Here is a 13,459-nt window from a genome sequence, read left to right as displayed (position 1 = left end):
GTTTAAATCCAGTAACCCATATAAGACAAATGCAGTAAGGTCTGCTGTATACAAATTCTGTGGCTGGCCTTATTTTGGGTTTTAGCAATGTCTACTAAATTTGTTCATTTTAACTTCAATATTCAGGACCTGTTTGGTAAGCGGTTTAACAACATGGTGTTAACTGATTCTTAAACAAGTGCCGGTGTATAATTGGCAAAGCTTGCACTTAAATTTGTACAGTATCAAATCTTATTTCCTCAGCACCCAATTCCATATTTCTGCTTAAAAATAAAAAAATAAAAATTCTGCATTTGGATTTTAATTTTACTCATATAACACCAGATTCTCCAAAATAAAATCATGCAACATCATGCAATTATTCTACCATAATTATATTTCCATCACTTAAAAAAACAGGCGTATGCCAATCTGAAAATGACACCTAACCTCACAAATGTTCACCAGAAATATTGTGAAGCTGAACTGAGATTTTTATATGTTGAATCAGCCTCAACTTAACATCATTTTTGACTCATTTTCACAGGTAAACTATATATAGGAAAATAAATCAATTACAAAAAAAATTATGTCATGGAGGTGTGAGGCATTCTGTTCCTAGTACATTGATAAGCTTAATATTGGTTCAGCTCACACAATAGCTGCCTTTCCATTGTGCAAGCAATAGGTTCAAGCATTCTGAACTTTATTTGGTCAAGGCATTCAACATCTCTGGTTATATTAGTATCCAATTTCTCATTTTTTTAGTACATTGATGGGAACTAAATAAAATACAGTTTTTTTTATTTACATGTAAAAAACAGATGTAATTGTGATTTAAACTTATTGCCATTCTTATATTTCAATGATTACATAGTAGGTGCTAGTAAAATGTAACTAAAATTTTCTTACATCTTTGTGTGATCAATTCAAAATCAATTCCCTCTGAAAATTGCTCCATATTTTTTGTTTAATTCATACCCTTACAAATTGATAAGAATTGATAACAACACGATTAACACCTTTTAAGCTATTAACAGTGTTGCATCATTTTGTACAAAATGAAGCATATATTGACGTTGTTTCTAATGGAACTACTTGTAAGCTGGAGATTTTAGTGGCTATGTAGCAATTTGCTTGGAAAATATACAGTAGTAGGCTGAGCTCTCAATTTCCTTGAAAGTAATTGAAGCAGATTAAAACTACTATTACTTTTTACATTGTTGCAACAGTGCTGCAAACTAGTTCATAATCTTACATTTTATTTTCAACCAAAAAGGAGCAGATAAATCCATAACAATGACCACAATCCATTTTGCGTTCCCATATCCGTTAGAGAAAATGTGATCTAACTGGGTGTAAGAATTAGTGGATGTCAAACACAGTGAAGTAGAATGGGAAATGTCTTTATATGGGCAATGTGTATAAAATATTAGAAATATAATTACTCTTATAACTTTTTAATTTCTGCTCTTTTCGACTATTCTTTTTATATACCTCTTTTGAAACTTGGGTAAATTTAACTTGATATTAGTCTTTTACATTATATTGTACATTATATGAAATATATTCTTCATACTAATATATATGTTTCGTTCAGAAATGTAGCTTATTTTGGGCGGTGCCTTGAAATACAGAACAAGTACAAAACACTACTTGTATATTACAGCACCTGGTTTACATTTTTAGAACAATGTTTCTGCTATAAAGTAATTGTCCAGTGACTGACACTTAAAAAGCATTTATGGGCAATATATATAATTTGTTTGCATGGATTTATATACATAGTTAAAGTTTTACCATGCTAGTATTATAGCAGGGGCACAATTCCAACATGTATAATCTTATCTTATATTATAGTACTCATAATAACATAACACAATGACATGGCTGTGACTGTTTAAGCTTGTTATATGTCAGTGTTTCCCAAACCCAGTCCTCAGGGCCCCCCAACAGTGCAGGTTTTCCAGGTTACAAGGGAAATAATTATATCACCTGTGTATCTGTTACAATGTGTCAGTCAGTAATGAATACACCTGTGCTTCAGCAAGGAGATCTGGAAAACATGAACTGTTAGGGAGCCCTGAGGACTGGGTTTGGGAAACACTGTTATATGTCTTAGGGTTTCAGTCCACATTCTTGTATGCTGGCAGCAACATTTATAAATGTACCACAATATTTAAGAATACCAACATTATAAAATTACATGTACTTCAATCTTCCAAAATATGTTGTTAGAAAAATGCATAGTAGGATTTAAGTTATCTTTATTAGTAATAGTACCTACGTATACACTACATGTGTCAGTTATGCATTTGTTAACCAAGAAGATGTTTCAGTCCCCAACTATGCAATTGACAATTACATTTATAAGTTTCCTTTGTAGGGGCAAATTCAATTCAGAATACATCCGTGTGAGGTGCCTCCGGATATTTTCTGAAGTAGTAACGCTGAGTTCTGCTCACACCCCATAGAGGTGTGAGCAAAAATCTGCATTACTATTACCGCGGTAACGTTAATAAAGCGCGTCTGCGATGTTCTGAGGAACATCGCGGCCAATTGAATCTGCCCCAATGTCTTCAATTAATTATGAAAGTGACGTAATATCAGAACAGTTCTTTTACATTTCTCAATTTTAAGGTTTTTGTTTGGTATGTGCCACGAAAAGCTAAAATGCAACTGGAACATGCAAATTGCCTCCCATCAATTGTAAAGTGAGATCTAGAGAAGTTAAGTATTTGTGTAGCTTCCTGCAAAGCAGAGAACACCCCTTTAAAAAAAATGTCCCCTCTAACCTTAACGCATTACCCATAACGATCTCATCCTCCAAAATGATATTATGTTTTTGCACTTTAATGCAACGCCCACGCTCCACCCAACTCCACTCGTCAGCCAGTTCAAACTTTTGCATCCCCACAGACGCCACCCTCATGGCCCTGCAAATCCATGTGATTCTCCATAAAACTAGAGGTTGCACAAAAGTAGCTGTGTGACATCATAAAACAGAAATTTGGCTGCGGTTTTACTCTTTTGCTGTTTATAATACCCCTTAATAAATGTTTTCATTAGCAGTTTTAAGAAGCAAAACCATAGAAACCAGACATCTGCTTTCATTGTCTATATATGGACAGGTAAAAGCTTATTGCCGATTGGTTGTTATGGTTATAGTGCAGATGTATAACTTATATATATTAGCAAATAATCATTGTATCTGAATGTTTTTCTTATTAAGTATATCAATAATTTTTTTCTATGTTCTGCCTTGTTTTTTAAATATAAAAAATGTGGTAAAAGTATCCTAGTTTCTGCAAATGTTTAAAAGTTTTTCTACGGTTGCTGCCACCACCAGTTTGACTTATTACTGCCAACTTACTGCAAGTATGGACTGTATCCCCAACAGCTTTTATAAAAGTAAAATCAATATGCTAAAATGAAAGAATATTGCAGAGTTTTGCAAAAATAAAGGAAGATATTCCACAAGCCAAGTTAACTTGTGACATCATTGTGCCTTTTATAAAGGAAGTCCAAACTATGGAAATACGTTTGAAGAAACATTGATGCTAAAGTTGCAAAACATTGATAAATAAAGCTTATTCAACACAATCCATTTATAAATTGTTATGGTATGTAACCACAAGATAATTAAAGTAAGGTCAGATAAAAATGCATTTAAACCTTGAAACTGAAGAGATATGGGAATATCAGTTCTGTAACAATATATAATGTCTTTCAAGACTAAAACAGACATCCTGATATATCGTTATTATACCTACCAACATTTTAAACTGCAAATGCTGTACAAAAGAAGCCTCCGCCCATAATCCGCCCTCTTTAAATCTACCAGTCTATACCCACATTCCTAAAAAACCACACCCACTTTTTATTAAGCCATGATTGGGAGGTTCTAAGTTGCTGTACTTACACAAATAATTAATGAAACTAGTTGCAATCTAGGTTTTCAATAGAACAATGAATAACTGACAAACTACTATTTAAAGTAAGGTGAAAAGGTATGTAATGAATGGAAATACTTATACATGTGTGTGAAATGGTTAATATAATAACTGTACAGTAAATAATATATATTATGTAAAAGAGGTGAATTACTGCATCATCCAAACTCTTAAAATAAAAAAGGGAACATATTAAAAGACCTACTTCTATTTTTTTTTAAAAAAAAATATATATATTTTATTAGTTTACTTTTTGTTTAGTTTTTTTTATATTTGAGTTGGGCATAGGTGTGACAGGAAAATGTGTATGCAACCTTTTAATTGCTTTTTCAATAATCACTTTTTCGACTGCTGTATTTTTAATATAATAGCAGCAAATAAAAAAACAAGAGTATTTCACTAAAACTAATCTCATCATGCTAATGAGATGCAGTAAACTTCCTGGGATAGATCTTATCGAACCTTCCAAAAAGGAAAAGTGGAAGGGTCGCCCATAGCAACCAATGAGATTCTATCTACCATTTTTTGATAGCTAGAATCTGATTGGTCACTTTCAATTTTTAGAACGTTGATAAATCTACCCCCTCTCTTCATGTTAGCTGAAAAACATAAAAACTTTCTTACCAAAATTCCCACACTTGAGGATAAAGAAAAAAAATATCCCATATTTAGATGACTGGGATTACAAAGTATAATATACACTTCCATCATATTCTTCAACCACTCCCTCTGTTTAAGTAAAGAGAATGGAAGGGATTGAGTATAAAAGTAAATAATGTGAACTAATTAATAATCACCTTTTTTGTTGCTATTTTGTATTCTGTGTTAAAATCCATTAATTATTTAAAGGAAATACATGCCAAATGTCTGTATACAGTAATCTGTATGTAATCGTGCAAAGATAAATAATTTTGTGCTTCTGATGATGTCAGCATCACAAACAGTAGCTCGTAGGCACAGAGTAAAATAAAATTAGAGCTTAACACACCGACTACACACACCTATCCTCTATATGTCTATATATGCGGAGCACTGAAATTAGAAATCCAAATGTGTCTTTTTTTTCTGCTCTTCTAAGCAGAATAAAACCAAACAATAAACATTGTTTCTGCAACAATAGTAGTTAGACGGAGATGAATAATATATTACATCTACAAGTAAGCAGCTATACCCTTAACCACCGTTTTATATTTGGAATATGTAAAAGAAAAGGGAGCCACACAGTGATGCCGCAACCGCTGAATCTACAAACATCTAATTGCCCCAATAGCTCTATGTACTAAACAAGGCTCTGTGAAGCAGGTACAACAATAGCAAAAAATAAGGCATAATGATTGATTATCAGCATGTTAGGCAGGGGAACACAGCAAAACCCTTTGGTGGCCATAAAATTTTTCAACTTATACTACGCATTTCTTGAATGTATTACAAAATATCTCAATACAAATAACAAAAAACATGAATGCAATATTTCAATACAGAACACGATCCTGTTATACAGGGTCATACTTCTTAATGTTGTAGGTATCAGACTCTTGTCAGACAATTATGAATGGAGGATCTCCAAAACTGCTTAGTTTGTGTGACACAGCATGAGGAAGGATTGGTCTGTACAAGAGGATTCCATTTTCCATGGAACGTGTCCATTGGTATATTTCTTTTACACCATAAGCCAAAGCCTTTGGCACGACTCAACTCCAAACTTTGATGTATCTCTGGGACATACTCAGTAACCATAACATGCCCATCTTCTACTGCCTGGGGGCCTTGCGTAGCGTGGAATGAAAAGATGCTGAAGGACCTTCATGCCTCAGTAGTAGAATGATTTCTCAAGTAGGAGATTAATCTGTTGATGGATCTCCAAATTTGAACAACATTGCTCGCTTATTATAGCCTTATCTCCTCCTTGCTACAAGCCATGGTGTCACTCCCTTAGAATGAATGAAAGTCATATATTAAGAGGTTTGGGAAAGTAGCCATAGAGAACAATCATCTAGCATGTGAGGATCAACCACACAGCAAACTCTGGAACACAATTCATGCATGTCATTAGTCTGTACAAAAAGGTATGACGACACAAGTCACTGGTGCTATTTGGCATGGGCATGGAAGTTCAATTATGAATGGACTGTAATAGGATGTATCTGCCTGTATGTGGACAATACGCTTCCGGTGGACTGGTCCGAGATGTTCATCAAGCCATATGTAAAGATGTCTAGATAAGCATTTATAACTGGACAGGCATCTCCACAGTCCTGAAGATTCCAACAGTAGTGTTGACTACTGCCAAATAGCGTGTGCAAGTGAACAAACATTAGACTTATGGACATGTAGAATAAAGTATATGTAAACATATGAAATCATTTTTCAGGTTTTTTTCTATAAATACAAAGTTTTGATTATATACAACTTCATGCTCGCACGGTTAGACTTGTCACTGCAAAAAGAAACAAAAAATAGCGGTGAGTGCACTGGCAACACAATTAAAAGTAACAGTATTGCCATTGTATTAATATGTTATGCATTTCAATGAACCCAGCTTGATAACTGTACATGCATTAAACATGTAAGGATGATATGGTACATTCAAATTATATTTACTAGAGTGTTTACAGTTTTAATTCATACACCTCCAGAATTTTAAAGCTGAAAACCTTTTTGGGTTTCTCCACCCCTGTACCCCCTTCTAGTATGTGGAGGCGCCACCCAAGAGCTGACAGTAGGCAGATCATCTTGGTGCACATTTAGCAGTGCGCATCCAGCGTTCTTCGTAAATAATCCTCATATTTTATAGCATTAGCATATTGTACCAACTCTTGATTGGGAGTGTGTCCCCATTTTGTTTTCTTTATGTCATAATAAAAGGTGGCACACTTTATAAATAATAAATGTTATAGTACAATATGGTTCTACACTACTATAGTGAAAAAGTAGAGTAAAAATGCAACAGGGCTGTGGTTTTGTGATCCTTTGTTAACCCATATTGATTTGGCTCAATCTAGTTATCTAGATTGTACTAACAAAAATCTGGACTGGCTCACTCTGGTACTAATGGGCCTGACCCCCTCTGTGGCTCACCCCTTGAGATCATATAACACAGGGTGCTATTTGTTAAAAGGAAAACAAACAGTTAGTACTATTTTAATGTTGCCACCATTGCATGTTCACAACTCAATAATAGTAATTGTACCACACTGTGTAAGTTATATCCCAATGAAGATACCGTCTTGCATGGTAGGAAGTCCTTCATTAAGGAAGTAGTTAATTAATAATAATAATAATAATGTTGTTATTATATCCATTTTTGTTTCTCTGCAGTTCAATAGCCAAGAGCTTTTACCCCACGTTTACATGACCATGTAAACAAGCCTCCTTGTGTGTTCCCCTCCCCAGCTCCTAAGGCAAAATTACGTAGGTCGTTATAGTCTATGGATTCTCTTAAAGATAATCTAGATGCAATGGGGACACCAAAAATCTCAACCCATTACTATTTGTACAAAATGCACGAAAATAAAAATTGCAAGCTTCATGCACTATATTTTTCAACACCATTACAAATAATATTAGGGTTAAGTTGAACCTCAAATGTCAATATCCATTTTAAAATGAATTAGTTAGTTCTCACCTTTTGCCAACAGCCAGGCATTGGAAGTCCATCTGGTCCCTGTTATAAGCACATGGTAGACATCAACATATGCATATATACAATTTGTAAAACGTTAATGAAAAAGAAACTTTAGGAAATTTAGCAAGATGTGACAAGAAAATTATCTCCATGTAAAATATATGATTTTATTTCCTAATGGTGAATTCACTAATCTTGAGTTATTTCACCATAAAGCACTTGTTATTTTGATGCCAAATTACTATCTACAATTGCTAATAGGAAGATTGACACATTGGACCTCATTTAGAGTCGGACACAAAGTCCGTCTAAGAAGTGTAGGAGTGGGAGTGTGCCGCAGCTTGGTAGGGTATTACGAGTGGCAAGCAGCCCCAGTTGTGTCCCACTCCTAATACCCTATGAAGCTGCGAGCAGTTCCTGCAGCCAACGCTTGCGCCACCTAATTCCTGCCGCACAGCTATAGCTCTGTTTTGAAGTGTGTTGCGTCTGCGCCTCACTATGACTAGGATTTACTTACATGGTCACGCCTTCACAATTCCGCGTTCCTCCCATTCTCTGGTAGTGAGTCGCAAGCTGTCGCAAGTGTAATTTGCGTCCAAGATGCAGGCGGATTTGGTGCTTTCTGCACATGCGTGATAGTGTTTTTTTGTTGGATGCGCCAAAAATGGACATTGAGTCCGACTCTAAATGAGGTCCATTAATGGTACTATTTTTTCTGGTGCCTTTTGGTAGCAAGAAAGCACATACTAAACCTGTTGTAAGATTTCTATTTACCTCCAAGAGAGACACAGCTCCCAAATCCACCTTCCCTATTCTATTCACTACATTCAAGCCACAAGGCAACAGAAAAATTAGATAAAATGATTTGTAGATCATCTTATTATTAATAGGAAAATATGCATCAATCCAAATGTATGCAAATTCCTTATGCATATTAGTCTAACAATATTCTTATGCTAGCCTGAACTCAAACTGGACTATTCTTATAATGTGTCTTACTGACTCTCAGAGCTGAACACATATAATACTCTGGTTATTATTTAGACAGGCACTAATCAAAAAGGAACATGTTTCAGTCTGTTCTTCTAAAATCAGGGCTCAAAATGAGGGTGCCTAATTTAAAAAGCTTTAATACTTTATAAGAATCTTTCTTGAGGTGGCGCTAAAATAAAATATATAAAACACTAGCGAAATCACATTCTATTTCAGCTGAGTGTAGTGAGGAATATAAAGGAGCCTGGAATCCCACTTCTAGGTCAAAATACTGATTAAAATATGGAGACATGCTTCAACAACACTTGTATTTTCTCAGATTTACCCTATTTTAATAATACAAGCCACATCAGCCCACATTTGTGTGTGCGCACAAACTGAATTATTTTTATAAAGTAATGAAAGGTCACCATCATTCATTGGGCATCTCACTTTCAGTACCAGCTCCGAGTCAGTACACAAGTACGGGCCAAGTTCAGATAGTATTGTGGCTCCAACCCCTATTTATTTCATTAAAACCAGGTCTGGGAGGTCGATTGAGGCTGAGCAGCCATTTAAAAAACGTTTAGCTAGCCAGAGCAGGCACTGGTCACTGATACTCTCAGGGACACCCGTCCTTCTGGCCATAGCCAGATTACCAGTCCTGGGCCTTCTCTACAGTGTGTATTGGTATGTACTATTTTGTGGTATCTTTATGAAACTATATAAAATTTTTGTATAAAATGTCATGTGTTTTACTCAAATACTATCATGTTAATCACAGTCAATATGTTATAAAAAAATAATAAAAGTTCTCATTATAATAATGATGCCCATGGGTTGATTGGCCGATGCTTGTTTACCTTCATGGGTTACTACAGTTGTGTGATAGAATTGTTTGTAACCAAAGTTTCCTCTAGTCTCCTCATTGTGTGCCTATTACATTCTACAGCTTGCTTATTCCATGCACACCCAATGCGAATATGCAAACATAATTATCTTGCCATCAAACTAAGCAATCCCTTTTTTTTTTTTGGAAGGTAATTGACTGATTTTATGAACTGGTGACTAGAACAGAACAACCATTTTTACCTGGAGTTTGCATTATGATATTTTATATATATATATCAGTGGTTGAAAAGGAAATTTGGAAGTGGCGATATGGAAAATGTAATACAAATCTAGGTAAATTCATTTTTATAGTTTTACAATGCAGTAGGAGAGGTTTATACCACCATATACCAGCCCAATTCAATCACTGATATATAAAGTGAGATATTGTTTTCTAGGTCAGTACATTTGACAAACAACCTCACAATGTACTGTGAAATAGCTACCCAACATGTGATCTGCTGTTTTACTCACGACATATCATTTACATATTCATTTCACTGTGGGCCATTAACTGAAGGACAAACAGCAGCACATTCTAATGTTCTGGTATAAAGGCAATATTTTTGAAAATGATATTACATTGAAATATGCATTCTCCAGACATAAATGGCATATACATAGTAGACACAAATAAAACAGATGTTTGTGCAATACGCATGCTTCATTTTTCCCCAGCAAAACATAAAAATCGTTGATATTTATTTATGCGAAAAACTGCAATTGTTTTGTTTCTATACTGAATGATTCATTGTTTCTTTGTTTTATGTTGCAACTTTAAAATAAACCATATTTGCCATATTGGTACAAGGAAAGGGATTTCTAGTATAATTTTAGTATGGGCAGGATTTAAGATTCATGCTGAGTTGAGGAGAGGAAACTGTGAAGTAAACTACAGGAAAGGTCAAATAAGTTTCACAGGGAGACTAAGCCATTTTAAAGGGTGTATACAGAAAGGATTGGGCTGCAGGCTATTAACGTTACTACATAGATTACCTACTTGCCTTTTGATCAAAGTTTGGCTAAACCACAAGCAGTCAAAAGCTGCTATGGTAAGCTCTTTTGCCACTGTTATCCATTTTTACTGCTGGGTTATGTGTTTTTAAGTAGGCAAAGGTTTGATTGTTTGTAAAACCTTCTGAGGAAAAATACAGTAGAAGGAGAGCACTGGGGTTAGAAGTGGGATAGGGAATTCTGCATTATTAATTTAATAGGATGAACATGATCCATGCAAGAGCATGCAGGTACTATCCAATGCAAATGGTCCCATATTTTCCTTTGCATCGGTTACTAAGACAAGGACTTGCATGCAGGGATGGATAGGAAAGAGAAATACTGTACCAATTGGCAAGGGGCATCCAGCCCATCCAGGCCTGGCTGACCTGGTTCCCCTTTTTCCCCCTTTAATCCACGGAAACCCTGTTTGTAAAGATTAACTTGCAATGTTACTATAAATGATAACCTTTTGAAGTTAACTCCGCCTGTAGAAAACCAAAAAAAGGAAGAAAAATAAAGAAGAAGAGCAAACATTAAGGTGTCCCCATGGTATGAGCATTCATACAAAGCAATTCTTTGCAGAGTCACTGAAGTAATGCCAAGATTTGGGGTATTTAAAGTGTGTCTGTCACCAACACACAGTGGAGGCAGCCATTTTGTAGCCTGAACAAATATTCATCAGAATGCAACCTATCAATTCACTAGGAACCAATGACATCACTGAAGGCGAAATCTTCCTTAGGCACGTCGATTCATCCGGGCTCAGAGAGAAGACAGAGTTATGGGTTTGTAATGTTTGCTCTTCCCTAGGCACATTAGATTCTCGACATGGTTACTGGCTTTCTGAGACATACCAATGGGCAAGGTGCATCTAATCCAGGGGCACCCTGTTCTCCTTTCTCCCCTTTTGGCCCTTTTTTGCCTTTCTTTCCCTTTTCCCCCTGTGAATACAATGGTTTGTAAAAAAAAGCAAATATATCAAAAGTGTCAGCAAATGAGAGGTTTGAAGGAACATTTACCAAGACATTGTGACCTGTGAACTGTTTTCATGTCACTATATTACTGTATTATATATGGTTTGGGAGAATCAATAGAAAGCTGACTGTGGTGACTTTAATGTTTGCATTTAGAAAACATTCCACATTAAAATAATGTTTGTAGAACTAATGTGTTGAAAGTCATATGTCCTAAATACATAATTCTTCTTCATTTATTGTAACAGAAGCCACTGATGCAAGTAAACAGCCAGCATCATGGACGTTGTGGTTTTGTATTTTTCAGGAAAAGTAGAATCTTATAGTGGAATGTCTGATATATGAATGTTATATGAATTAGGAAAGGCATTGCTTAGGCCTCGAGGCTCAACAATGTTCTTAAGCTGGAACCCCAAGCAAATCAGTTTTCTATGATCCCAAAATCTGTGGTATACAACAGATAACATTGCATAATGTATCTAACCAAACACTAATTCTAAGGTGAGAATTCAATTCCCCCCAGAATAACGTTGTGCTAAGTGTATTACCGTTAATATGGTAATTTTAACACAGATTTCGCGAGCAAAAAGCCGCCGTTGAAATTACCGTATTATTGGTAATTATGCGCACTATTACCGTAATATCAGTAATAGTGCGCAGGCCGCGTTACTTTTTACAGTAACGCGTCCAGTTGAATTCCCCGCTAAGGCCCCACTTGTGCCCAGGCCAACAGGTTGTGCACCTCTGCAATGAGTGTACCTAATAATGTCATTTAACAATTGTAAGCATATGATAGCATAAATAAATGTCCTTCATACCCATCAATAGGCTGTAGAAATCACTATGTATCCACTTATATTTAATAAAATAGGAAGGAAGGAGGAAGCCACAAAATTAGTAGAACAGTGGATAGTAGTCAAGGAAAGACTTTGGGAGATTATTTTGAGACCTCTGTGCAGTTTAGGCACAAACTGAAAGTCCACAGATATCTCCTAAATAAACCTGTTAGATTGGTATAGGGAAAGTTTTAAGGGGTAAAAGTAAATAAGGTGAAGTTACTGGAAAGTGCATAGGTTGAAGGAGGAGAAGGGAATGCACCTGGAAAGGAAGGCATATAACAAGGCATTCTTCATCATTCAGTGGTGAATGAAGTGATTTATGATAAAATAATGCAAAACTAAAACAGTGAACTGGTAAAAACACCATTTTTATCAAACAAAACAGCATGTGTACAGTATAAATTAGTATTGTTAGATATTTAACACACTGAAGATGTTAATTTTTACCATATATTTTCCTGTGTGCCAAAAACAAACTGCTCTGCTAGTATCCTAACATAGATTTCATGCACACTGCCTCGCATGACATTTTTAGATTACAATTTATAATATAATAACGAAAACATACTGCAAAACCACGTAAAACTGACATCGTTAGCTTATTGTGAGTGATTTATGAAATGGAAAATAATGCGGAGACAAGGATAATTTGCGATAATTGCCACTGGTACACTCCCTTATCCTTGCCTAAAACAGGAACTCCCCCTAAATGTTCTCTACCACTTAAAGATCATTAGAACATCTCGTCCTACTACCCAAAATGCCATTTTCATATGCTAATACATGTGCATAGCTGGCAAAACCAGTGCAAACGCCCAGAAGTAGGCAGCTGATGTCTTAAAATAGGAGGAAACTTTTTTCTCGGTGTTTCTGCATTTTTTTATTCATCGATCACATCAAATAAAGTAAAAATTATTTTTTTTTGCTTAATTGCTTGAATTTCCTTGTGTGGTTCCTGCTTGCCATATTCAATGGAAATCTATTACCATCAAAATATTTAGTCAAATTTAATTTTACAAACTATAGGACCAACTTTTTAAACAGTGTAAAATTTTGATTGGCGAAAGCTCAATATTGTTGCATCTTCATACCGTAATTTCAAACAAAGATAGTAGCGGATGAGCAGGATCTATTCACTGAGACAGGTCCCAGCTTATTCGGCTGCTTAAAAAATGAATGTTAAAAATGCTAGCCGAATATGTAGATTAAACTATGGTTAAGTATAGCCGG

General features: G+C 35.4%; 1 protein-coding gene across 1 annotated transcript in view; it reads right to left on the bottom strand.

Moving 5' to 3' along the window:
- Positions 1-755: 755 nt before the first annotated feature.
- The window catches only part of COL25A1 (collagen type XXV alpha 1 chain), a 369,306-nt gene continuing 356,602 nt past the window's right edge, over positions 756-13,459 (bottom strand). The window contains exons 35-37 of the mRNA XM_075200693.1: positions 11,271-11,357; positions 7,558-7,596; positions 756-5,863 (exon numbers count right to left, since the gene is read on the bottom strand). Of these exons, the coding sequence (XP_075056794.1) occupies positions 5,828-5,863; positions 7,558-7,596; positions 11,271-11,357 (162 nt within the window). The 3' untranslated portion in view covers positions 756-5,827. The remainder of the gene's footprint in view (positions 5,864-7,557; positions 7,597-11,270; positions 11,358-13,459) is intronic.

Source organism: Mixophyes fleayi, chromosome 1, assembly GCF_038048845.1.
Source record: "Mixophyes fleayi isolate aMixFle1 chromosome 1, aMixFle1.hap1, whole genome shotgun sequence".
In the NCBI taxonomy this organism is placed as follows: Eukaryota; Metazoa; Chordata; class Amphibia; order Anura; family Limnodynastidae; genus Mixophyes; species Mixophyes fleayi.
This window is presented reverse-complemented; position numbering and strand designations above follow the sequence as displayed.